The sequence below is a fragment of the Hippopotamus amphibius genome, chromosome 2 (genome assembly GCF_030028045.1).
Source record: "Hippopotamus amphibius kiboko isolate mHipAmp2 chromosome 2, mHipAmp2.hap2, whole genome shotgun sequence".
Lineage (NCBI taxonomy): Eukaryota > Metazoa > Chordata > Mammalia > Artiodactyla > Hippopotamidae > Hippopotamus > Hippopotamus amphibius.
The window spans coordinates 190508482-190535462 of record NC_080187.1 but is presented as its reverse complement, the minus strand read 5'-3'; the positions used below and the strand labels follow the sequence as shown (position 1 = coordinate 190535462).

Below are 26981 nucleotides of genomic sequence, written 5' to 3'. Positions count from 1 at the left end.
AAAGAAAGGACTATAAATTAAAAGACTAACCTACTGGTTAGATTACCTTTCTCTAGATTTCCTACAAAATTGTAAATGGTGAAGGAAAAAAAAAGTAAGATTCTTCTCTAATGTATCCCCATGACCAAACAGCTCAGCTTTTGCGAAGTTTAAGTTAAATGCTAGGTGGCATGTGTCCTGAGTCATTATAAAAGGCTGATTGTAAAATAATGTTCATGTGCAAATGTGGTCAAAAAGAAGCACGAGGAGGGAAAGGAAGATTCGGTCTTACCATCGCAGTCCCCTAGGTGGGCCGTGTTGCCATATTCCGTGTCCTGTTCAAATCCTCCAGCACTGTGGTTATGGAAAGCAAAGAAGTCTTCAGTTAACAGCCTTCATAGGAACACAAGTGACAACCAGAGCAGAACCAAGAACACAGACAGATTAGTAAGAATGAGCAGACAGAAAAAAATGGACATTTCAACATAGCTCGCTAAAATGAGTATTTCTGTTAAACATTTGGTAACTAGAATGTTTAAGAGAGAAGAAGGGAATTGTTTCTTTCTCTCCATCCATCTCCCTTAGGTATTATACTGTCTACAATCTCCTTTCCCTCTCTTAGTTTCAGATTTTCTTTTCTTTTCCCTTCCCCCATACCAAACAAACAAACAGAAAAGAGGAAAGAAAGCAAGCAAAAAAGAAAAGCAGTGTTATTGGAAGTTTTCTAAACTTTCTAGCTTTAGAGTCCCTGCAAAGATAGAAGCACATCTGGAGAAGATCTCAGCTAATGTGATAAAGTATACTTACAGCATCCCTGGGGTCACTCGTCCACAGGTCCCTTGGCTTAACCAGCCACAGTACGGGTCTCGAGATGCAATACAAGACCTGAATAAAACCAAACAGAACGTAACTTGAATTTTCTCATCATCACAGGTCATGATGCTGTAAGACCCAGGATAAGGAAAGAAACATCAGCCTACTTTTTACATGATCCATAGCGCTCACAGCGACTGAGGGGGATGCGGACCACACAGCTAGAGAATGCCACGTACAAAGCATGATGATCTTTATCCAGCTGTAACGAGATGACCCTTCTGTCCTCCTCATTCTCAGCATTGCACCTATATTGTGGGAGACATTTTAAAGATATATGTTTAGTAAGTCAAAAGCTACAGGAACTATATGAGGCAAGTGAGGTTTGCTTTTTGCAATTACTGAGAGCTGGGGAGGTGTTAAGGAATATTCTTGGTAGCAAACCAGGCAAATACGTAGTTTAGGAAGTAATACTTATGTGATTCATCTTCTACTGCTCTGCATGGCTGGTTAAATTTCAGGCTGGACAAAGAGTTTTTTAAAGATTTGCTTCCTGTTCCGATGATCAAAGGGAATTGCATTTGTGAAGAGCATGTTAGACTATAGGGAAGTAACAGGATAATGTTTTAATGCACTTAAATCTTTCTGTGCTAGGTATTTCTGAATCTCTCCTTAGCCTTCCTGGCCCCTTTTCTCTCACCTATTTCTTATTTGTTTTAATGGTTCACGTAATTTTTTATATCAGTGGTTGGAAGAATTATGGTGTGTGTGTGTGTGTGTATGTATGTGTGTTTGCAACCAACTGTCTGCTCCCTGTAGCATCTTGAAATATATCTGCAAGGTAAGAGGGGTGGTGGTAAAATATTCTCATTTTCCGTCGGTGACAAACAAGGGTTGAATTATTTTTAGCTCATCACTGTCCACTCTTCAAGCTCTAGTGGACTCAGGAAAACAACAAACCGCGGTTTTATTTCAGTGATTAAAAAACAACAACAACACTGAAACATTCATATGCCAAACTACTGCTAATTAAGAGAGCTGAAAGGAAATGACTAGGTGAAACACACATTGGAAGTACTGAAAAGTGTTCTCGTAAAATACACCTACTTTGCATGGTTGTATGCTTCGATCTCTTCCAATAACACGCTGTCATTCAATGAGAAAAGACTGGTCTTTGCCAAAACTTTAAGTACCACGCCAGCTTCCGAGCCAACAAAGATGACTGTGTAGTTCTGGTGGGGTCCGGCAGAATGGTCGACGGCAATGGCTGTCAGTCTGTACCTGTGCCAGCAGAGGTGAGCCATTTCAGAGGGGGGCCAACAGGAGGGGAAGCTGGATGGGAGAGAGTCCCTTCTTCTGCACAGCCTTACCTGATCCGCGTCTTTGTGAACCAGGGCTCGTCGGCAATGGGCGGGACTGCAGAGTCCATCAGGGGGTGGGACTTGATGAACGACAGGGTTTCATCCGGGAAATCGATGGAGGTTTTATAAGCTTCGGCAAGCCCATGCTTTGCACAACAGCCAGGCCTGAAAGGAAAATAGTGTGTTTTCTCCTCCCGCTCACAATTTGTATCTAGGGACTAAGTGTCCATTCTGGAAGCAGAGGTCAAGAGAGAAAGGAGAGTGAGCCGAGCCAGAGGAGCAATGCCATTTCCCTGGGCTCTGCGGGCGCTCCACATTCAGGCTCTGAGAGTCATATCCGCTGACTCTCGGTTGGCAATGCTGCACAGGGACCCCTTCCTGGAGTGGGAGGTTGGCCCTGCTGCTCTCTGAGGATGGATGCTTCCAGTGACCAGAGGGTTTTGGTAAAGACAAAAATCCTTTCGGTTTTTTTTCCTACCTCGGCTTTGGTACTTTGTCTTCAGGGACTGGTGTCCAAACAGAATCCGGAGTTTTCTGTTCTTTAAACCGTCCTTTGAATACTTTTTCAATGTCATCCATGCTAAATGCACAGACTGCAGATCCGGGAATGCTGGAAAAGAGGAACAGCATCAGGTGACACCCGGCCTGTTCTCGGTTCCCACAGGCGAGACACAGAACGCCTTGTGAAGTGCCAGGGACCTGTTCTCACCTGTTGAGCTGTGTGGTAAACACCCCGACCACAGTGGGGATGCCATTGATTTGTATTATGTCCGTAATAGACTGTAGAACATCAAAGTAGAAAAATGAATCTCCGGGGACAGAACAGTTAAGCCGAGCCTTCAGAAATGAAGTCCAGTGTTTCTCCAGGACCCGCTGGGAGCCACCCATGTCGTTTTTACATATGCGGGCCACACGGGAATATACAGCCTGCCCATGGGACAAAAGCAAAGCAACGGGGTTATGAGCATGGAGGAAGAACAGGAACAAAAAGCTGCCTTATCTGGGAGATGAAACATGCTAAAGATATATGTAGTTCAAAAGACTCCGGCAGCCTTCTCTCTAGGGATCTGTATAGTAAGAATGTAAACTAGATTTATCTGTGAGAAAAAAGGGCTATTTCCCTGCTCTGCCAAGCAAGCTCCCTAAGAAGTGAGCTATCGAACTGCCTGGCTGAATGAAAACCATTCCTGTACTTTGTCCCCCACTTAGCTCCTCATACGGTTAACGAAACACATCATCCTTAAACCTGGCATAGAAGGGGCTGCAATATTTTACAATCATATGGGCTTGTACTGAAGTACTCGACATTGAACAGGGACCCTTACTTTCCATCCCGCCTTCTGATGCTGAGAAAGAATAGCTATCAATAGATTTCTAAAGAGTTAAAGAAGCATCCATAGCTCAAGGGTGCCTGCAGAACATTCTCTGTAGTAACAGGGGAAAAAAAAAAAGAAATCTTCTCAAGGCCCAAGGCTGCTGTTCCCACTCTGGCCGTTGTTCAGGTATTTCACAACAATTACTCCCCTAATAAGCAACTCACCTCTCTGCACTTGGCCCCAAATGCACTGAGTGCTGGAAAACATGCAAAGACTCTACCAAAGTGGGCTCAATTCCATGCAGCATGGGTGCACAATCATATACTTGCCTTGCCTAAGTTATTATGTTCTACAGCAATTTCTCGAAAGAAGAAATAGACATAGTTTCCATATTCTATGGCATGAAGAAAGTGTGGCTCTGAAAGAGAAATTGAAAACAAACTGGTTCCTAAAGGATAATTCAATTAGTATCAGACCCTGACTGCTAGGCATGACTGACACATGTTGCACTGCTACATTCAAGCCAAGGAGAACTCCGATGCGCCCGCGAGTTTGTGGAGTCCCAGCATGGATGTGTCGAAGCTTCAGGGAACCCAGAGTCTTTAATGTTAGCTAATGGGCTAGAAAAAGCCTACAGGGAGCTGCACTACAGCAAAGGTCTTTGTTTCAACAGATTTATTCATTAACCTATTTAACTAGGGAAGGAAACTTCTTACATTGAAAGTAAAAAATCTTGATTTCCAGACTCCGAAGAACAAAATAACTCTGAAGGTATGAACCAATGATTCCCATGGTTAACTTTCCAGAACAGGTAGATGGACATTGGCGAGGAGTATTACGTGCACTTAGAGCTAGGCAAATGGCACACAGAATTGAGATTTTTTTTTTTTGAGGTCACCTAGAATAAAAATCTACCGGTCTCTTCGTTCCCCATTAATGCTCCCTTTCAAGCTGCCAAGTACAACCAAGGCAGCTTGTACTTGGCTCTAAATAAAGGATATGAAGTCAGGCACTGAACTTCCTGATACCCAGGGCTCCTGTTCCCACTCAGCCGTCCTACTACTACCCTTGGTGATCTCACAACCCTGTTCTTCAAAGATACCTTTGATCCACTTGGAATCATATTTTATAGTACGAAGGGCAGATCCATCGCCCATGCTTCGATAAATAACAGCATCACTGGCCAAGAAGTCAGCCACTGTGGCAGAATACAGCTTCCCATCTGCAACCAAAGTTATAATTTAGGTAAAATAGCCATAATTATAATAATAAGTCTGTTATCCTATGTAGTGTGTTTTATATCCTTTGCAGTGACTTCACCTACATTATTGCCCTATATACAAATAAATCTAAATCAGATGCTCATAATCAACCTGTGACAGGCTGACCCACGGTATTATCTAAGTTTACAGATGAGGGGTTGAAGCATGAAAAGTTCAGCAACTTATTCAGGGTCACTGGCCTAGTTCACAACAGAGAGTGTCAGAAGTCCTATGTTCATTTTTAATTCCTGTTTTTTGGAAATTTGTTCATAGCTTTTCATCTTTGAAACCCCCATGTCAAGGTAGCTATCCTAGTTATGAGCTGTTTTCTTCCTTTAAATTCCTTTTGCACCTTCAATGTCCTTAATCATTTATATTCATTACACTATAAAGAATCTTACCAGCAAAAAGGGCAACATTGGTTTGTCTGGCATCAAATGGGCATCTTGCCAAGCCACTAATTTCTTCCCCATCATACTCTAAGGTATTCAACTACAAAAGAAAAATAAATAGCTAGTGTCACATCTGTTCAATGTACATGTTTGAAGGCAATACTGCTTTATTTGTACTGGAATTCTATGGGAAGAATTCTGTCTTTATTCTTCCATAGCATTAGAGATAAAACAAATTACTGGGTTATAGGAGAAAGGATTCGAAGCTAACGGCATACCAATAAAAGAAGAAAAGTTGATTTTAAAAAAAGCACATTGCTTAAAATATACTTACCCTATAGTATCTACACATGGGATTAAACGCATTGGTGCCACAAACGAAAACCATCTCATCGTTTCTTGGAACAAATACTTTAATAAAGTTGTGGCATTCATCCTAAAGGAAGTAACAATCACATCAGCGTTAGACATTCCATATACTTACACTGTGGGCTCAAGGCCCCATAAAGACACAAGCTAGCAGGCACCTGTTCATTTCACTTACTTTATGCTTGCCTTTCATAGCACAGTTTTCTCGATCCTGTTGTCTTGACCGCCATGTCAGTTTCTGTATCAATCAAGCAAAACCAAAGTTCAATATTTTAAATACTGAGGGGAGAGGGTACATTACCCAAGTTCTGAGGGAATGCAAATAAATTTGCCAACTCCACTTGCTCACCTTGTTTGGTATTACTTCTGTTTTGGGGATTTCATTTAAGTTTACTGTATAAACTTGATCCCTGTTGGAAACAAGGCAGTAAGTCATATCATGTGAATACATAAAAATGTTAAGCTGATTCTTATTTTATTGTTACAGATCTGCTTTCATTGTGTTTTAGAGATCATTTGGCTTTTCTCTGTCTCCAACAAAGTCAACAAAGACTACTTTTTCATTAGTGAGATGCTTTTATATATCACTGTGGTTAGGGAGCAAAGAAAGCTCCTCTCTTCAGGCTTGGGTCAAAATGCTACTTGGTATTAGCATAAACATACTTCTAATATTTGCTTGAATAATTCCAAGTTAAAAAAGAATAAGGAAAGATTTTTTTCTCTTGCTGCTTTAGGAATAAAGAATGGTGTATGATTTCTTGATGGCAGTAATAAAATAGGACCGCTGAAGGCTTTTGAGGTATTTTGTTCCTGGTACACAACACTGACGCGTCTTGGTGAATATTTTTGGCTACTTGCAATTTTTGATCACAATCACATATTAGTTTTTCATGAACTAGACACATTAATGCAAGCGCCACAAGAGAAAAGAATTTTAATCTAATAAACCAATGAGAGGAAAATTACCTGCCAGCAATATAAAGTGTGTCTCGAATTTTCAACATCAGCTGAAAGTCCAGCCTGTGCTGTGATTCATTGCCTGAAGGGCGTCCTCTAAAAACCGGATATTGCCTTGAATCTGCAAGTAAAAATGGTCTAAACCATCAGTCAGGATTATGGAGCTGAAGAATCGATATACAGCATTGATTAGCTGTATACACTAGTTGTAGAAGGGTTTTAACTAAATTCCTCTCTTAAGGTCTTGAATATGAATGAATAAAAGACAGTGAATGTCAGCAAATGGTCTTTTTTCTTTTAACTAAAAACATATAACCTATATATGGGTCTTTAGAAAAGCACCTACCTGAACTGTCCCATTTTTTCCAGACACTAGGAAATGATTATGGATAAACTAGTATGTAAAACATTTTATAGACATAAAATTCTCTCTTTCTAAAAACGAATATGCTTAGAAAATCAAAAGCAAAAAAGCTTCCTTCTTAGAAAAGGAGAACGTTCTTTAGATTACTTACAGTGATAGTCAACAGTATTAAGGGGTTCATCATCTTCAGGAAAGCTGACTGCCCTCAGCTGGGAAATCATCAAAAGCAGCATATAGGCACAGAGCAGGAAGAACCTCATGATGGGCTGAGATGAAATCAGAGCAGCCCCTCCTCAGAAATCCCACTTCACTACCTGGAAAACAGACATAGTTTGGAAAGATCTCTAGGCTGTGATGAAACTGTTCTGTCATTTGTAATCAGCTCAGTTTTCACTATCCGCTCTCTCCAAGGCCCCCCTCCCATCAGAAAGATGGCAGTGGTGGAGGAGGTATCTGAACACACAGGCCAAAGACGGCATCGTGCCACGTCTGATGAAAGCATCTGGTGAGCACACGGAAGTTTGAAGCCAATTTGCAAGAGTTTTTGAGGTAACTAACGTATGTCATCACAGCAAAATCACCAGAACCACAAACAGAAATGCTGGCTGCTGACTTGGCAAGAAGATGGGCAAAGGTGGGATTAGAATTTTAATTAAACTCCAATCTGCTTCCCTTCCCCCATCCCTGAAATAAATCCAGTACAGCCTGTCTCTGCCCCCTCCCCGCTAAAATGCCCAAGCTGCCTCCAGAGTATCCAAGGAGCTGATGGTCCTGCTGCCCCTCACAGCCCCTTAAGGCATTGCCAAATTCCCAGCGTTATTTAAGCCCCACCCCTAAATTCTTAAATAGAACAGTTCCCTAAGCTTAGAAAGAACAACATGAAAGTAATGACATGAATGACCTTGAATCAGGGTGAAAGAGAATTAAAAGAAATGAAATGATTTCATGATCAATCAATCAAGCAAAGCGGGGCAGGGATGAAGCAGCACAGCTGACACCAGACCACTGGGGAAGCCTATATTTTTACATAAAACCATTTGGACACAAACCAATACCCTAAGTATGCCTGTCCTCTTAGCTTTATTAAGCTTTAGAGTCATACAGGGCCTTAGGGACCATCTAGTTCAACCCCCTCATTTTTCAGATAAGAAAACCAAGACCTGGAGAAATTAAGGGACTCGCTGAATTTCATGGAGCTATTTAGAGCAAGATCAGAGTCCAGACCCACTTCACCTGAGTCCCTAACCAGGCCTTTTTCATCAAATTAGATAATGAAATTAAATGGCTGGGGTTTTTTCCTTAGAAAATATAGCACTCCAAAAAAACTTTGGAGTGTAATGAATATACTCATTATGCTTACTGAAGTGATGTTTCATAGGTGTAGGCATATGTTAAATTTTAACAAGTTGCACAATTACACATGTGCAGTATATTGCATGTCAGTATCTCAATAAAGCTGATAGCATTAATTATACAATATTAGCTGTAAAAATCTTTGTGTTATTAATTTATTAGAAAAATAAATTAAGGCCCTCCTGGGCCAATGGATATTTTTGTGAAACTGTAAAAGCTCTGCTTCGCCACACTGTCACTCCTTCTTCAACCCAAACTGTCACTTATAGCTACTATACTGAACAGTAAAACATTTAGCTTTAGCATGAGTCTCATACATCTAAGAACTTTAGGAGAGATCATGAGAATCACTTCAAATTCTGGGCAAGTCCAACCACTCAGCTGAGTACTTACTATACCTCTTCTATCTTCTTAACGTCAAAACCACAGATGCACACATGGGCAGTCTATGCAACACTCTCAGTATTCGTCTTTCTAACCAGAGTAGAAGCCAAGGATGTACATGTGGAATTTAGAATCCTAGTTTTTCAAACACAGAGAAAAATATCGCAATATGATTTTTCTCTATGGACAGCTAATCCAGCAGTCAGTTAACATATTTAAAATATGATATTGCTTATATGTGGACTCTGAAAAAATGGTGCAAATGAACCTATTTACAAAACAGACATAGAGTCACAGATGTAGAAAACAAACATGGTTACCAAGGGGGAAGGGGGGGTGAAAAATTGAGAGACTGGGATTGACATGTACACACTACTATATAGAAAATAGATCACTAATAAGGACCTACCGTATAGCACAGGGAAGTCTACTCAATACTCCATAATGACCTATATGGGAAAAGAATCTAAAAAAGAGTGGATACATGTATACGTATAACTGACTCACTTTGCTGTACAGCAGAAACTAACACAACACTGAAAATCAACTAAACTCCAATAAAAATTAATTAAAAAATAAAATAAAATGTGCTGCAAAAAAAGCCTGGAGGACTGGGCCCTGCGGCAGCATCGTTCCATACTCTAATTGAAGGAGTGTGGACTTTGGCAGCAATGGGACTTGGGCTTGAATGGAACTCCACCACTTACTGGGTAATTGACCTTGGAAAGGTCCTTCAACCCCTCTTAGCATTTGTTTCTCAAAGAACTAAATGCCTGGCACCTGCAGCTTCTGAGCAAAGTTAATTCATTTTGCGCACTTCCTATAGGACACCATGTATATGACCAAGTTGACCTTAAAAATATGAGCAAAGTCTGGGAAAAAGATATCCTGAAATATTAAAGCTATTTGGCCAGTTTTTCCCCACAAGTGGATAGTTAATTTAAAATACTAAACGGTTGTTTTTAGAATAAACTTTACAACTTGAGCATATTTATCAAACCTAGAAAAAAATAAAAAGGAATCACCAACAATCCTACCATCTCAACCCAACAACCGTGATGATTTCATTCTCATCTTCTTGCCACACACACATATTTTCAATCATGACAAGATGACCTCTTTCAATCTACCACTTTTCCTGAAGCAGAATCTTCCTGTCTTGCTTTTCCACAGTATTTTGCCATTTATAAAGACCCTAAAGAAAATGTGGTACATATATACATATACCACATATATATGTGGACAATGGAATATTACTCAGCCATAGAAAAGAATGAAATAATGCCATTTGCAGCAACATGGATGGACCTAGAGATTATCATACTAAGTGAAGTAAATCAGAGAGAGAAAAACAAATATCATATGACATCGCTTATATGTGAAATCTATTAAAAAAAGATACAAAGGAACTTATTTACAAAATAGAAATAGACTTATAGTTATAGAAAACAAACTATGGTTACCAGAGGGGAAAGGAGGATAGGGATAAATTAGGAGTTTGGGATTAACATACACACACTACTATATACAAAACAGACAAACAATGAGGACCTACTATATAGCACAGGAAACTACACTCAATATTTTGTAATAACCTATAAGGGAAAAGAATCTGAAAAGTAATGTATAGATAGATAGATAGATATATCTGAATTACTTTGCTATAGACCTGAAACTAACACAACAGTATAAATCAACTATACTTCAGTAATAATAAAAAAGGACCTAGATGCTGAAGCAGTATAAAAATATGAAATGTTGCCCTAGGAATTAAATTCTCCTCTGACATCAATCCCAAGCTGGATGTTTCTGCTGGGTATCAGAGGAAAAAAATCAGAAACACCAATGAATCCTAAAGAAACATAGAAATATCTGCATGAATCCAAGAAAGTAGTTCTGTGAATCTTTCTACACTGGGACAGGTAACTGAATGGCTCAGATTATGCGGGCAGAGCCTCCATGCCCCAGACAGCAAGACAGGGAGGGGCCCTCCCCAGGAAGTGTCTTTCACAGCTGTGATTCCAGCATTGAGACTGAGGATGGAATCACTGCTGACTCACTGGCAAGCACCAAGCTGCTGGCTGAGCCATCATTTCCTATAACTCATTCATCTGATACTGCAGAAAGCAATTTCTCCCTATGCCCCGCCCCCCACCAATCTCATCCTCCAGAAATAAAACCCCACCACTAATCACTTCCTGTCCCTGCAAAAAGCTTTATTTAAAGAATTACTTTCAGATTTGCCATAGAAATTATAAATGGAAGTATTTAATGTAAAATATATATCAAAGCAAAGCTGAGTAGGGGAGGTAAGACTCTGGATACCCAAGAAAAATGTACCAGGAAGGAGATTTATTTGCATGTAAACTCCTCAGACTACTTCATTCTCACCTTATTTACGGAAGTCTCTCAGGATTCTAGGCTCAGTGAAATCATCAAACCGGTTACATGGAATGAAGTCAAGACCAACGGAAAAGGTGTTGGAAAAGAATCTAGACCTTGAGGTCAGAAAGATCTGAGTACAAACTTGCTTGGCCATTTTCCTTCCTGGCTCTGGGACCTTGTTTAAGGTGACTTAACCCTTTAAGCCTTAGTTTCCTCATGTGTAAAACAGGAATAATTACCTTTACTACCTTGTAGTTTCTTCTGGGAATTAAATGAGATAATCTATACGAAATGCCTAACACAGAATCTGGTCCACAGTAAGTTGCTAGCAAATCTCATTGAATATTATCATGACTATTATTGTTAGATCTTATTGGGCAAAAGAGCAAAAAAAAGGGGGGGATATGTTTACTTTTTCATTTTGTACAACTATTTATGTAGAACTGTTTATGTACATCATCATAACAATAACAGAGGTATTCTTAGAGGATAAGGTAGAGCTTCACAGTCATAGATGCCTCCAAGAAGGAGGAGGGCACCACCTTCCTTACGTGTAAGCTCATAGTAAAGAGCATACCTATATGAGATTATTCCTTTCAATGAGAGAGCAGGGGTACCTGAGTAGTATATTTTTTTTTTTTGTATGGATTTTTTTTTGTATGGGCTTCCCTTGTCCTTCCTCATTTTAAACCTAAATATAACGAGGATAGCTCTTTAAAGGAGTTCAGAGTGGCCAAGACAGCCAGGGCTTGAGTGACAGAGACTATAATTTTTTTACAAAGAAAGGTTAACATTCAAGCAGCAGTTACTAGACATTCTAAGAACTAAGGCTGAGAGAAAAAAAGACAACAGAAAATAGGACCACCGGTAATCCAGGTATTAGAATTCTCAGATACAGTTTTAAAAAGTAACTATTTTGTCCAAGAAAAAAGATGACAAGATGGAGAATTTCACCAGATACCTAGAATCTATTAAAAAAGAATTAAATGTAAATTCTACATCTAAAAAGCACAGAAGTAAAGCTTCTTAACAGATGTGTTTAGCAACGTATTTCTTATAGCTGAAGAAAAGATTAGTGAACTAAAAGAAAATATCAGACAGAAACATGGACAGCAAAAAGGCTGGAAAAAACAGACTAGAGAGTAAAAGACACATAGCATCTTGTGAAAAGATGTCACACATGGGAGTCCCTTAGAGTGATGAGAGAGAGAAATATGGACAGAAGCAATATTTAACAAGATAATGGTTGCAAAACTGATGAAGACCATAAGGCACTCATTAAAAGAACTGTAAGAACTTCTAAATACAAAGAAAAAACACACTTAAATATATCACAGTCAAGATGCTAAAAATAAAAATTTTTTAATTGTTAAAAGCTAAGATATTTTACCTTCAAAGGAGCAAGAATACTGACAGCTGACTTATCAATAGAAATGACGGAATCCAGTAGACCACACAATGACATTTTTAAAGTGCTGAAAGAAAATATATTTCAAGCCTAGAATTCTATAATCAGTGAAAATATTCTTAAAAAATTAAGCAAGATAAGATGTTTAAGATAAGTAAAAACTGACAGACTTACTGTTAGACCCAAACTAAAAGAAATACTGAAAGGAAGTTCTGTAAGCAAGAGAATTTACAGGGTTGGCTAATACAAGTTCTTTTTGTGGTTACAGCATAGTGGCCAAATTTGAAATTAATGAATCCAAGATAGAGAAATTGATCTATAGTCTGTCTCCCTTAAAGCTATATTAGTTCAAAGGAAATGAGAATTCAGAAATGGAGTAGGCTTACTTAATTTTCTCCCCAGTCCAAAGAACCCAGAAAGAACCAAACTGATTTTAAATCCCTGGCTCTCTTCTGGAAATGCTACTTCTCAAAGGGGAGCTGTTTAGACTCCCATACTCACACCACCTCAGGGAGATCTGAAAGTGCAGTTGCTTCTTCTCAGTTTCCCAGTACCTCCTCTAGACCTTGGGCCTCCTGTCCTCTCACAAAAAATTCTTGTGCCCTTCTTCCTTACTTTTATCTGGTAACTTCCCAGTCACTTTCTCTAAGAAAAACATTTCAAAGACTTTAGCAGTCCTGGTCCATGGTTCCACTCTCAGACTTTTTATTAGCTATAGCTTCTTCACCTCAAAAATCATGAAATCCAGCACTGCATGTTTTGATCCCAAACTTCTGTCCTCCCACCTAGTCTGTGTGACTGCTTTCATCATGACTCCTCTTCTCATCAGGGCCTTCAGTCTACTCACTGCTCTCCTTTCTTCTAATTCTTCATTCATCCCCAATCTTGACATACCATTTTATCCATCTTATATGTAATATTCAGCAGTCAATCACTTAAGTCATACTTTGGCCTGTACTCTGGACTCCCTCATCCTTTGTTTCTGTGTTAGACTTTCTCTCAAAGTTTCTACCTTGGATGCACTCAGCCTTCTGCACCTGCCCCAGAGCAGCTGAGCACCAGTGAAGCCAACCACAGTCTGAGGCAATTTGGTACCAATGTCACAGAATTCTTGACCACCAACTATAGTTCACACTATAAAGCTGTGGGGATCCTATGTTTCTCTACTAGATCAAATCAGTAAGATTAAACTTTCCCCATTCTCCCCAAAGCCCTCATCCCTTCTCCCTCCTCACTCTATTAAATTCTTCCCTCCTACCTCACAGCTACTTCACACAGAAAACAAAGCTAGGAACTTCCTCAAGCCCTCTCCCTTGCCATTACCAAGAACATCAACCTATATGCTTCTTCATCAAGTTTTTCCTCCCTCTCTCCTGTTTTAAGAGGATTTCACTCCCCAACTCCTCTCCATGTGCTTTAAATCCAACCCCTTCTGTTTTTCCTGGAATAGAAAAAAACATGAATTATATTTTCTCATCTGGCATATTCTATAAATTTTTGTTGCTTAAATACTATCCATAGCATTTAAACTTGCCCAAACCCTCTCATCTCAAAAAAAAGGTGAAAAAGCTGCTGTCACCCCAGATCCTCCTCCACACAGCACCTATCTCTTCCCTTCCATTCAGACACTGACAAAAAGTTTTTCGTTCTCACTGTTGTCATCTCCTCACCTCCCACTCAGTCTCCTACTTCCTCTGTTTTAGCTCCTCTCTCAATAGCACCTTTCAGTAAAAACACTGATGACCTCCAGGTAGCTCAATGCGATGGATACTTTCCAGTCCTGTTTCATGTGATCCCTCTGCAGCTTTAGACACAGTTGACTGTTCGGAGCTTTTTAAAGCACAGTGGTTCCTTGCCTTCTCTTCTACCATATTCTTCTGACCTTTTACTTACCATTCTGTCTGCCCCTTGTTTGTCTCCCATTCATTCTGTAGATGAAGCAAGAATGAGCTTTTTTAGAATAGAAACCCCAGCATAGAATCTCATAATCCTCCAGGAACTTCCTATTACTCTTAGGAGAATGCCCAGATCTTTGCAATGAGGCTTTAAGGCTTTTCCTGTTCTGAGTCCCAGCTCCCAGTCAGTCTTATCTTGAGCCTCTCTCCCTCTTTACTTGTGCTTCCACCACCCTTGGCTCTGGTTCCAGCCCTGGAATGTGTCATATGCTACCTACTTCCACCAAGCCTTTGCTCCTCCTTCCCTCCGATGGCCCTTCTTGCCTCCCATCCTTGGCCTAGTTAAGTCCTCCTGATTTTTCAGAGCCTGAAGAAGAGTCTCCTCAGTCCCTTGGCACAAGCATGTCTCACAGTTGTCAATACTTGACACAACTGTGAATAAACCGTAAATGAAGGAAGGAAATGAAAGAACTAATCATGTGCCCTGAATACCACAAGCTCTGCTAAATCTCTCAGGGCAAGATTAGCATTTTGGATTCCTGTCTGATTTAGATTTATTTAATACTGTTAAACAAAACAACAACGACAACAGAGAGTAGCAGACCCAGGGAGGATGGGCACCCTAGGTTCCGCTTCCAAATAGCATTTATTCTTTGATGGGAGTGTGCTATGAACAGCGTGTGGAGGGGGAGGGGCCTGCAGCTGCAGCAAAGGGCACCCACCATTCACTCCACAGTCTATGAAATTCCAGAGGGCACTGTCCACATTGAAGTCGATGAGAAAGACAGCCCGTGGAGTTACAGGAATTCCAGGTCTACGGCCTGACAGCCCCACATGACAAAACGGAAAAGGAGCAACGGGTTTAAGTAGATTGAAACAAAGAGAAGGAAGTTAATTGCTATTCCTTGGAGCCTACCAACACACAGAGGGTTGTAATTGAAGGTCAATTACAAAAAAGAAGTTTATGTGTATAGAGCACTCACATTTCTAGATTCTACGCAGAGTGTTCTGTGTAGGGCAATGGATTTTAATCCGTGCTCAACATCAGTATTTAACAAGAATGGTATGATAACCAGGCTGACAGCATAACCTCTGGAGTATAAGAAGATGAGAAGAAGGGGATGATGATACAGATTCCAGAAGACCTCTAAGCAGAACTGGACAAGTACTCTGGGCCCTTCTCAGCAGTGTGGGTAGCTACTTACATCCAGGCTCACCAAGTGATTCTTGACTGATGGAATCTCTCGGGAGAGCATCAGCTCTCTCACTTAAGGAAGCTCTACTGCCACCCCTACCACCACCTCCCCCACCATCCAATCCTCTTCTGCAGAGGGCTTGAGGACCAGGTCCATGTATGAGCAAATATATCCTCCCTGATCCTGGGCCAGGAAAAGGTGTCTGAAAGGCCCTTGACTTCGAGACCCTTCCTCCCTCTGGAAACTTGGGTGCCTAGGTGAGAGGAAGAAGCTTCCCACACTGTTCTGTTAATGACAGTGTATAATTAACAACTTAAAGCATTGCCCTCTGGCATGTTGAGGAAATGACAAAGCAGCTCTCTGACTCGCCCCCCACACAGCTGAAGCCCTGTGACGCACCAGGACCTGGAAGGATGTGCATTCTGATGGAGCAGGGAATAGTCAGTCTGGAGGATTGGGAGCTTGAAACCATAAGGAACCATAAGGTCTTCTTCTTCTTCCACTGACACTGGCAGCAGGAGAGGAGAGGGACCAGGCACCAGGAGATCTGGGGTCATGGACTTGCTGTATGACCACCGACAGACCACCTCACTTTTTGGGCTTGAGCTTCTCCATGTAATAAAAGGGAGGTAAATTGACAGCGTAGGGGCAGTTTTTCTCAGAGCCCATGAGCTCCTTTCGAGGGTTGGAGGGCAGATTCTGACTTCCCTGCCTGCTCAGATAAACGTCCTGGTGTAATACCCACTGCTCCACACATTCATTGCCCTCCACATACCAGCATCTCAAGTGGCTCCCGCCACAAACAGCATCCCCCGATCCCAAGGCTGCCTCCGTTATCTCCGTCTTTCACCCCCTTCTCCAGCCAAACTGTTTTGAAGAGGTCTGAACCCACTGTCTCCATTTTCTCCCTTTCTATTAAATTTTTAACCCACTTCAGTCTAATGTTAACTCTTGCCCATCAACTGCCTTACAGTCAAATTCAACTCAATCCCATTTCTTTTTTTTCGGCCGAGCCGCGTGGCAGGCCGTATCTTCATTTCCTGACCAGGGCTCCCCTGTGGTGCCCCCTGTGGTGGAAGCGCAGAGTCCTAACCACTGGACCGCTAGGGAAGTCCCTCGCTCCTCATTTTAAATCTTCTTTCCTCTCCCTGCAGCATTCAGTCATGTGGATCCGATCCCTGCGTCTGACCTTGATGCAGGGATCTACCTTTGGCTTTCATGGTTATCTCCTCACCGCTCCAGCTAACTCCTTTTCAGCAACCTTCCCAAACTTGTCCGAACATGCCCACTCTCAGATGTGGTACTTCATGGTTCCATCCAGGCTCCTTGGAGATTCACCCACATTACACCCACCTTCTTTACTACCACCACTAAATTGATGAATCCCCTCTCCACGTGCCCAGAACAGACCACACTCCTCTGCTCCAGATCCAGCTGTGCAGCTCTCCTGCTACATATTCTGGCTCATAAAATATAGGCAACTTAAATTTGGAAGGTGCAAATCTGCACTTCAGACACTCTGCCTTGACTTGTACTCCTGCTAAATTCCCTATAGAGGGCAGGTTCTGAGCTCGAAATGCTCGGGTTCAAATTCATGCACTATCATTCACCAGCCATGTGACCCTGGGTGTGCTACTTCCCCTCTCAAAGCCTCAACTTTTCATGCCTCAAATGAAGATAATTTAGCACTAATATTACGAGTCCATGAAATAATCTATGTGATGCACGTGGCCAAACCCTTTGTATCTGGTAAGAATCCAACAATTACAACTATTATTATTGTTGTTGTTATATATTTTTTATATCCTACTCAGTCACTGAAGCCTAAAGCAATTTTATGGCTCCCGGTGTCCTATATGATAACGTCCAAATTCATTTCCGAGATCTACAAGGTCCTCAACCATCTGATTCTTGCCAGCTTCTCTGCTTCAGCTACGGATGCTTTCCAAACTTGATCCCAAAGCAGAGTCTTCTGCACACACTATGCTCTCTCAGAAACCCTTACAGGAATTTGTCTACTTACCAGCTCAAGATGTCCCTGGCCTTTGCCCCTTTCCCATTCTTCCCACTACTCCAAATCTTTCTCCCGTGGCCCCTCTGCTCCCCCCAGGATGACTCATCATGCTATGATACCCTGTAAATACTTCCGTTACAGAACTCACCACCTCATCATAATGTTAGTTATTTTCACATTTTCCCTACTAAACTGGGCTGCTCGAGAAAGAGAGTACATCGCATGCGTCCTCTTTATCCTTCGCATCAGGCACAGGGCCTGGCATGAAGGAGGTCCTCAGTCAGTACGTAATGGATAGAGGAAAAAATAAATAGATGGAGGTCGTAGATGACTGACTCAGCCGTGGTGGCATAGGTGCCACGACTTGAGCACCTACCCCCACCCTCGCCCCAAACACCTAGAGTCTTGGGTCTACCATTTTCCTCTGACACCATTAGCACGCAGCCCTCATCGGCCCAGGCATGTCCAGGTGCTCCAAAACCAAGAGGTTCTTATGAATGGCAACAGATGCCTCCTTTCACACCTTCCCACCCTTAACAAACAGCTCTTTGATCCAGGAGGGATGGGCAGCACAGCCCACAAGAGTGATTTCTATCACCCCCATTGAAACGCCTCCTCATTTTGCAGCTCTCCCAGAACAAGGAAAGGAAAGCAGAGCGGTTCCTGAGATAAAAGAGCGGGGTATATGGAACTGGCAGAGAAGGAAGTCTACTCGACTCCCCACTACCCAACAAACGAGAAAAAATAAAAATTAGCCTGCTTCATGGCTGGCTGTTGCTGGAGATTCTGCAATGGGAAATTCTGTTCTTTGGCTGACGGCCTTTTTTCCAGTTATGAAGTATGTAGTGCTGGAGCGTAACATAAGCCAGAAACCAGTATGAATACATTTATAAGATCTTTCCTTGGGGCTAGATTCTGATAGAAGAGAAAAGAAAAAAAAGGTGGCAGTAGACACCATGGAAGGCAGAAAAGGGCACACTGCAGGGTATGGAAGCCTGTTGTGTTCTTTATTAATGCCTTGCTTTTATAATCAATGTCTTCCTAAAAGTTGGGTCAGTTTTGTTTACTTTAATTATATTTTACATGCATGAGGAAAGCTGGCTATTTAAAGAAGTTTTCTGAAAATTAAAGCAGCTCTTATGTAAGGTTTTCATTTTAAGTCTAGATTTTCTTAAAGCAAAGCATACCAATATCTCCATCAGTAATGCTTCTGGTCAAATATTAATAATTCAAAAAGGAATTGCACTTAAAAGGAATTGAGCAGGAAGGGACAGAAAACAGGATCTAACCTGTCTCTGCCAAATTCTAAGCAAATCTGAACAGGAATCCCAGAATTTGACCTCTGATCAGAACCATGGCTCTGAGGAGCTTATTTCTAGTGACAACTTGCCTACAAGACCTTGCCTGTCTGTCCTAACTCAAATCGAGTAACATTTTAAAGCTGAACTGTCCTAGAAACAATCTTCATTTAAAGTGAAAAGAAAAGAAAAGAAACTAATGAGAGGATGAGCCCCATGTCTAAGCAGAGAGAATCTGCTATCCAGGCAGGTGACAAAACACATCAACTTCATAAGAGATCAAGATGAGGACGAGCTTTGTGAAAATATAAAACATAGGAACTGTCTACAATTGAAAGAGAGAGACAGAGGGAGAAAGCAGAAGGTTGCTGTGGTAGAAATGAACACAATGGTGTGTCCTTTTTTCAGGGAGGCTTTCATGGCTAACTAGTGACAAGAGACATTCAAAGCTTTCCCTTTGTTATCTCCTCCACCCACGTGGTCCCAGCCAGGCTCAGCTGTTCCCCTTTGGCCCCCAGGAAAGGAACCATTCTAGACAAAGAAGGGCTCGGGGTTCCAAGGGATGACTGAGATGCCAAAGGACTCAGCCGGCCTTTGGAACATTGGCGTATTCTACCAGATGACCTGCTGGGGCTGCCATATGGCCTGTGCATGACATTCTGTTCAGGATAATAGGGCCTGAGTGCGTGCCTGGTTCTGCCCTCCAGGCTGGGATAACAAAAGTAGAGCATATTTGTTCTGATTCTACTGACTTATCTGATGCTGCCACTACGGAGTCATAGCTTTCAATATCCTCCACGGTGCCTTTTTTAGGTTTTCAAACAACATGAACAAGACCCAGGCAAGGAAGGACTGAGGATGGGCTGCTGCTGCTGTCCCTAGCAGAGAATGAGGAGATAAATTAAGGGACTTAAGTCCAGGGGTGATGTGGCTCGTGCAGAACCCAGGTGTCACGAGAGTCTATTGATCTATGTTTCTCATACCTGCCCACGACAGGAATTCACTCGACATGAAGAAGCTCATGTCTTGTTTCATCTTCCACAAACCACCTCACCAGAGGTTCCCAGGTGATGTCATGATTTAAAATAGTTGTTGGAGGATTTACAGAAGGGTTAAACTTAACAACCCAGAGAAAGAAAAGTGGACTTTAAAAAAATTTGTAGAGCCAAAATTCCTGGTCTTAGCACTATGGTTTCCAGTTGCCAAATCTAGGGCCTTCGTATTTGCCCTCTGTACTTGAAAACAGAGTCACAGTTACTTGTCTATGGCAAATGTGGTGAACGATTACAGAGTGTTCAGAAGGATCTAAAATAAAGTACCACCATTATCTGCATTCCATTAGAGAAGTCAGTTCTGACTTGTTTTTAAAAGTCCACTTCCGGGGTGAAGAGTACACGAGACTCTACTATTGTTGCAACTTCCTGTTAGTTTATAATCATTTCAAAATAACTTCTAAGAAATGTTACTTTGTTCTACTGATGGTGAGGGTTCAGCCAACAGTCCTGGATTAATAAATGGCCCACGTGAAATTTTATGGCCAGGAAAAGCTCTGTGAGGGCCCAGCCTGGGCCTGAGTCAGTTCACCTGTGACTCACCTGGAGCCCTTTGTCTGGGCTCCGAATCTATCACATCTATGAGCTTTTGAAACCTCTGCATCCACAAAGCCAACATGGGAGTCTAAGCAAATTGATACCAATTGCTGATTTTTACCAAATCGACTCAACACCCAGAGGGTATGATAAAAGTTGGGCCCTGGGCTTCCTAGGTGGCGCAGTGGTTAAGAATCCGCCTGCCAATGCAGAGGTCACGGGTTCGATCCCAGCTCCAGGAAGATCCCACATGCCGTGGAGCAACTAAGCCCGTGTGCCACAAAAAAAAAAAAAAAAAAAAAAAAAAAAAAAAGATTAAATTCCACCCTTAAAAAAAAAAAAAAAAAAAAGTTGGGCCCTTCTTCCTCTGGGGTGTAGTGAGTGAGTGCTGAGCAGTGCAGTGCTGGAACTGCAAACATGAACTCTGGAGCCAGAATGCCTAAGGAGGAGACCAAGCTTTGTCACTTAACCAGCCTCGGGCAAGCTGCTTAACTTCTCTGTACTTCAGTTTCCCTGTGAAGCGGGGATAACTAGCAGCTCCTCTCAGAAAGATGCTGTGAGGACTGAGTGAGTTACCTAAAGAGCAGTCCCTGAGCTTCTGAGATCATGTTCTGTGATCAGGTGAGTACCAGGAAGCCAGTGCAAGGCTCAACCTTGAGGAAGGGCTGTGTGGTTCACGCTATTGCTGGAGAGTATTATGCCTCAAATGTTATCTTACCCTTATCTACATTTATTCTTGCCTCTCCTCCTGAGTCACCTCAGGGGACATTAATTTCACCTCAGACATCAGACATATCAAACCCACCTAGAGATAACAGGAGATTGAGAAATCTAGATTCTACTCTAGGAGCCCAGAGGCTGTACCTTCTCTAGCTTCAGTTTCCTCATCTATAAATGAAGGGTTGGGCTAGAACATCAACAATCTCTAAGGAGGCCGTCTAAGCCATTAGATCATATTGATTCTGAGTTTGGTGCCTGGGTTGAAAGAGGCTCTTCACCAAAAGTAACAGAATTCCCGATTCACACTTCTAAATTTTTCCTATAGCACTGGTGTTGCCTAGGATACAAAATGCATGTGGTCCCTCTGAACCCTGAGACAGGAGAGCTGTGATCACTGCCTCTGATCTGTAACACCAAACCACAAAACGGGCTTTGCAGTACAAACCAACCGATGCACTGAACGTGGAATGTGTCCCCACTGGCACTCATGAGTGTGGGTTTGGGATTCTGACTCTGTGCCAGATGGAATGGCAAAGGGTGCATTCTTCCTCCTCCCCACAGTCACGTGGCCTTGGAAATACGGCCTTTAGGCGCTGCCCTCTAGCTTCCCTGGACCCAGGGGTTAGGTGGCAGCAGGCCCTCCCACTGGTCAACAAATCATTTCCAATTTCTTCTTTAAACTGAGTGATATGCTTGTGGGAAGCTCAGGTCACATACACCAGGAACCACGAGGTTTCTCAGCCCCTCTCCGCATTCCCAAATGTACTTTGTAGCTGATCTGATTGAGGTATTCCACTTTCGTGTGTGAGGGTGAGATCAGGAACTCCCAGCTCTTAGCAATAGTCATCCCAGACCAGAGATTGGGCCATGAGCTGTTCACTTTTACAGCGTCTTGCACTTTTTAAAGCAAATATACCTTATCTATTTTGGTCCTTAAAGGTTTAGGACAGAAATTACTATCTCCACTGAACTCCATGTCAGCTTCACGAGGACAGAAGTTAGGTCTGTTCTGTTCTCTGCTTTATCTTTATAACCCACCATGGAGTCTGGTACACGCTATCTACTTACAGAATGTTTGTTGAGTTAGTGAGTGAATCTCCACTGTATAGACGAGGAGTTAAAGAACTGCTCGAGGTCAGGCTGTTAATAAAAGGCTTCTGGATCATCTGTTTCCAGGTCCACTGCTCTTTCTATCACCTCAGTGGCTAATCTCAGAGAGGCTCAAAGTGGCTTTGCATAGAGAAAGAAAAACCAGGTTCCACAGTGGCATTCAGTGGTGAGCTTACAAATATGAGGCCCAAGAGGGACCAGAGGTCAGCATTAGGATGTCACTTCTCTTAGATGACACCTCTTTTAGCACCCCAGATTCTGGCTGTATAAATTCACTGAGTTCTAACAGCAAACCTGCTTCTCTTGCCTCTTGGCCTTTGCATGTGCTGTGCCCACCCCCTTGAGTGCCCTTCTTGTCCTTTCCTCTTCCTTTATGTGGCCAATTCCTAATCAGAAACCACTTCCCACCAGGATTTCCCTCTTTTCCTCCTCCTGTCACCAAAACCTGGGCTTAGCTTTAGCAGAGCACATAGCACACAGTATTGTATTTCCTTGGTTTCTCAACATCCTCTCCCCTCCCCAGCCCCACACTGTGAGTTTCTTGAGTGTAAAGACTGTGTCCTTTACGTCCATAAATACATTCCTTAAAAAGTGGTTTGTACATAGGTTTTTAACAGTTGTTGGTTAAATGAACTGATACACATGACTGTATCTTCTGAAGAAAAAAAACTTAAAAAAATCTCCAAAGAGCACCTCTTCCACTCTTGGTGAACGGCTAGCAGCAGGTCACCCCGGGTTACCAGTAACAAACACAGACTCACATTAGCATGGAATGATGCTGCAGTATGTAGGGAAGGTGTTCTCTCTTACAGCTGCTGATCTGACCACAGTAAGACTTGGGCTTCCACTGATTTTGCTATCGCTGGGCCGGATATATAGGACTTACAATAATGCTCCAATGATATTTTCTGTCCCGTTTCCTACAATGACCAGTGCCTTGGACCTGGGGTCCCAAATTCTATCCCTGTTACAGGCAGCATCCTGGGGAGGTATAGAAAAAAGCGTTGCTTTACACATGCAAACAGGCTGAACATTGTTCAAAGTAGCCTGATTACCTTTGGAGGGAAAAGTGTGGCTGGCTTTCCTTTTCACCACCTACCCTTATTACAGACTCACAGCTTCTTGATAAAAAAGAAAGATTATAAAGCCAGGGGAGATGGAGGGTTTGAGGTCTCTTGTATAAAGGATACAGGGACAAAAGTGGGGTTACAACCAGATTCAGTAGAGAACCCTACCAGGACTTGGAGAAAAAAGATAGGAGGGACATCCGGGTTTCCTCCGAAATGGTCGTGTCTATACCAAGCTAGGGAGAGACGGAGAGCTGCCTCTTTCACATTGTATTGCACATGCTAAGGTCCCAGAGAGCCCTCAGGGCGGTGGGAACTCAAGTAGAGGCAGCCACTAACAGGCATGACCCTCAACCCATTGGAGGTGGGGGTACTCCTTTCAGAGGTGCTCTAATCAAAAGTTCCCAGGCCCTAAGCTCTGTCTCAAGTGATCGTTTACACCTGCTCTGCTTACTGTGTCTTTGGCAGCATCCAACCTGCCCAAGAGAGAAGAGATGGAGGCCACTGTGAAGGAGCAGAGGGCTCCCGCAGCAAGGGTACCACCCGCATGTGTGGGATTCTGTGGCCTCCCACGCTCCCAGGCCGGCCCTGTGCCTCTTTGCAGGTGAGATAAGGGAGCATCGCTGCTGACTAACGCACCATGGTTTTTTAAAGGGACAAGTGAGAAAATGTGAGTAAAAATACTTTGTAAATTGTAAAGGTGCTATACAAGTGTGAAGAAGTAGTATTATTATCAGTGCTTTATTTAGTCGCAGTTTGCAACAGCACGGTACACTGACATGGCTTCTGCTTCTGCTTCGATAAATATTAACATTCCTAGTTCCCTGGTTGCAGCTACTCTGTAAGTCGAGGGCCCTGCTGGGCCTCCTGCTCTGGGCTCCTGCTGTTCTCTGGACCAAGAACACCTGCTATGGTGTCTCCAACTGACAAGTTCCTACTCTTCCCTTAGGACCCTTCACCAGTGTGAGCCCTTTTCCGTTCCTCTCCTTTCACAGCACTCCATGCATTCTGACTATGGGATGACCATGGGGAGTAGCACTGGCCATCTACATGCTTGTAGTTCTGATTAGACTGAGTTCCTGGAAGGCGGGATCTATGACTTCTTAGTGGAAATAAGTTCACGGGCCACTACATGAAATATTTCCCACGTCGGCTCCACGAAGAGAGCAAGGTTTGCCAGGTTAACAGACTCCTTTGGCTTTCATGGAGTTATGTGTAATACGAACATGCTGGAAAGCGGAAAAGTAGAGATGATGCCGATCAGAACAAGCTGTGGCTGAATGCTAAGGAAGCCCTAGGCACTGTGCTAAGCCCTCCCTAGGAGGCTGGTGCTATCCTTCTACATGTGCAGATAAGGAAATAAGGAGGTAACCTATCTCCAGTCACAAAACACAGTAGCGGGGCTTTAGCCAGTTTGACTCCGATGTCTGTGGTCTCGTCACATCACCACACCACAGAAAAATAATGCATAAGAGGTGAAAAGGAGAGGAGAAAGAGGTCTTTGTAATTTATTAAGAAAAGCATACTGTCATATTTTAGCTTAATTTATTACTGTCATGTTAAGATATGACCAGCACTCATCTCTTCTTCTAGTCTAATGACCTAGCGGGTAACTGCAGCAGACAAATAAATAAAAGAGTCTATGAGACAAAACAAAAAAACTCATGAGAGAGGAGTTTCATGCAGGAAGTAAGCGAAGATCCTGTCTCCCTAAGTCTTGGGAGTTGGCTTCCACCTCTTCTTCCTACCTCCACCTTTGAAGCGGTCAGGGGCCTCTTCCTTACCATCCTTGGCCCAACATTAAAGCCTTCAAGTTGTTTCTGGGGGCGACAGGGCAGGGTTGCAATGGGGACCCACCCCCAAAGTCAGGAAACCTCCTCGTTCAGGTGCTTCTGTGTGGGCGGAAAGCCCACCAGGCTCCTCTGGCTCCTCAATCCCTCAGAGTTAAAGAAAGGCTCCCTTGGGAATCTCGTCCTTTAAATGTCTGGCAGGCCAGGCAGAGTGGATGTGGGGGGGAGCAGGTAAGAAGGAAAGTCTCCACCTCTGAACTTGTCTACTTTTTACTTTCTGTCTCCAATGACCAATAAGAAAACAGGAAAGAGGAAACATCCACACGCCACCTCAACCCTCAGAAACGGCTGAAAAGGGGGGTCAACGTGGAAACCCGCGGACGGGGCCACGAGATGCTGGCCCATCTTCTCACCACACCTGAGAATAAACACCCTCATGCAAAATCCCATGAGGCAACAGGCTTTAAGAATATTCTAGTTCCACGACCCATTAGCTGGGTGATCTTGGAAAAACTACTTCACCTTGCCTCTGTAAAAAATAGAAAATAATTGGACTATCTTAAAGGATTGTTTTAAAGGCTATAGGCTTAATATTCAGAAAACCTTGAAAGCTGTGCCAGGCAAATAAGTGCAGTAAGGAGCAGCTATTACTATGGTTATTGCTGTTAGTATCCTTATTAGCTTAACTCTGTTTCTGTGTCCCCTGCCCTGTGATAATCTAATCTTTCCCGAAGACCACCTCTGGTGATTTCAGTGTCTTCTTCCATGTTTCCAATTCTCTCTTGGAATATTCTTTGGAAGACTGGACAAAGAAACTGCTTTCCCCTTTGCCTGGCACTAGTGATAGAAACCCCTAGATAAACCACTCAGCAATCAGGTGAGATTCTCATACATACAACTGTCAGCACACTAGATGATAAACGTTCTGCTGGTATAAACGCACCAAATATACTTAATGTCATTATTCTTTTTGAGATGCATCACATATGCAGGCCCACCTCTAATATCTATCTTAAAAGAAAAGAGCCATGACACAGATGATTAAAAGCCCTGATACCTGACTTCCTGGGGAAGGCTGGGGTGTAGAAGGAACACTGCTAGATTTCCACAGTGGAAAAGTCAGTCAAGAGACACCAAACTGAATGACTGAATTCCTTGTTGTGGGAAGGGTGAGTTAGGTAAATGGACAACTCATTCTGGAGTATTCTAGAAAGCAAGTGTAGAGGTCAGTGCTATAATACTCCCCAGTCCACAGTGTTTCAAGTATCTAGATTCTTAGCCTCTCAAAGGGCTAGAATATGGTATGGCAGTTTAAAAACATGGTCCCCAGATATTTTCATACTGCTCCCATTTAGAAGTGGGTGTATAGGTTCTTCCTTTGAATCTGGGATATGATTGCATGAATAACAGAATATGGTGGAAGTGATGTTATGTCACCTTCTGGGCCCAGAAAGGGCAGCTTCCACTTTCTGTTTCTTCAGATACTTTTTGAATCCAGTCACCATATTATGAAGAAGCCCAAGCTGCTTGTGAAGCCATCATGAGGAGGCCCACGTAGAACGGGACTAGGGCTGTGTCTCCCGCCCTAGGTGATCTCCAGCTGAGGCAACACTCATGTGCTTCCCACACGAGTGGGCCAGCTTAGAAATGGATCCTCCAGCCCCTAGTGGAGCCACCTGAGTTGAAACAAAGTGGAACAGAAATGAGTCTCTCTGCTGAACTCTGCCCAAATCATAGATTCATGAATCAAATGAATGATTGCTGTTATTTTAAATACTCAATTTGGGGACGGTTTCCAATGAAGCTAGATAATTGATATACTCCATGTTTTGGGGAGAATCCTTTCCTGGATCCTTTAAGGTACTCGCTGTGGCCTGAAATATTGCTTTTTTTTGCTTTTTCTTCTTAGTCCAGCTGAAGACTGAAATTAGCTGTCAGAGCTGGATATATTGCAGAGAC

General features: G+C 42.6%; 1 protein-coding gene across 1 annotated transcript in view; it reads right to left on the bottom strand.

Annotated features, from left to right (window-relative positions):
- SEMA6D (semaphorin 6D) overlaps positions 1-26504 on the bottom strand; it is a 32390-nt gene extending 5886 nt beyond the window's left edge. Inside the window, exons 1-16 of the mRNA XM_057724524.1 lie at positions 26460-26504; positions 6965-7127; positions 6459-6570; positions 5842-5902; positions 5668-5730; positions 5458-5559; positions 5133-5223; positions 4572-4691; positions 3799-3887; positions 2863-3080; positions 2632-2763; positions 2163-2318; positions 1900-2073; positions 960-1100; positions 787-864; positions 272-372 (exon numbers count right to left, since the gene is read on the bottom strand). Of these exons, the coding sequence (XP_057580507.1) occupies positions 272-372; positions 787-864; positions 960-1100; positions 1900-2073; positions 2163-2318; positions 2632-2763; positions 2863-3080; positions 3799-3887; positions 4572-4691; positions 5133-5223; positions 5458-5559; positions 5668-5730; positions 5842-5902; positions 6459-6570; positions 6965-7073 (1747 nt within the window). The 5' untranslated portion in view covers positions 7074-7127; positions 26460-26504. The remainder of the gene's footprint in view (positions 1-271; positions 373-786; positions 865-959; positions 1101-1899; positions 2074-2162; positions 2319-2631; positions 2764-2862; positions 3081-3798; positions 3888-4571; positions 4692-5132; positions 5224-5457; positions 5560-5667; positions 5731-5841; positions 5903-6458; positions 6571-6964; positions 7128-26459) is intronic.
- Between the last annotated feature and the right edge of the window lie 477 nt (positions 26505-26981).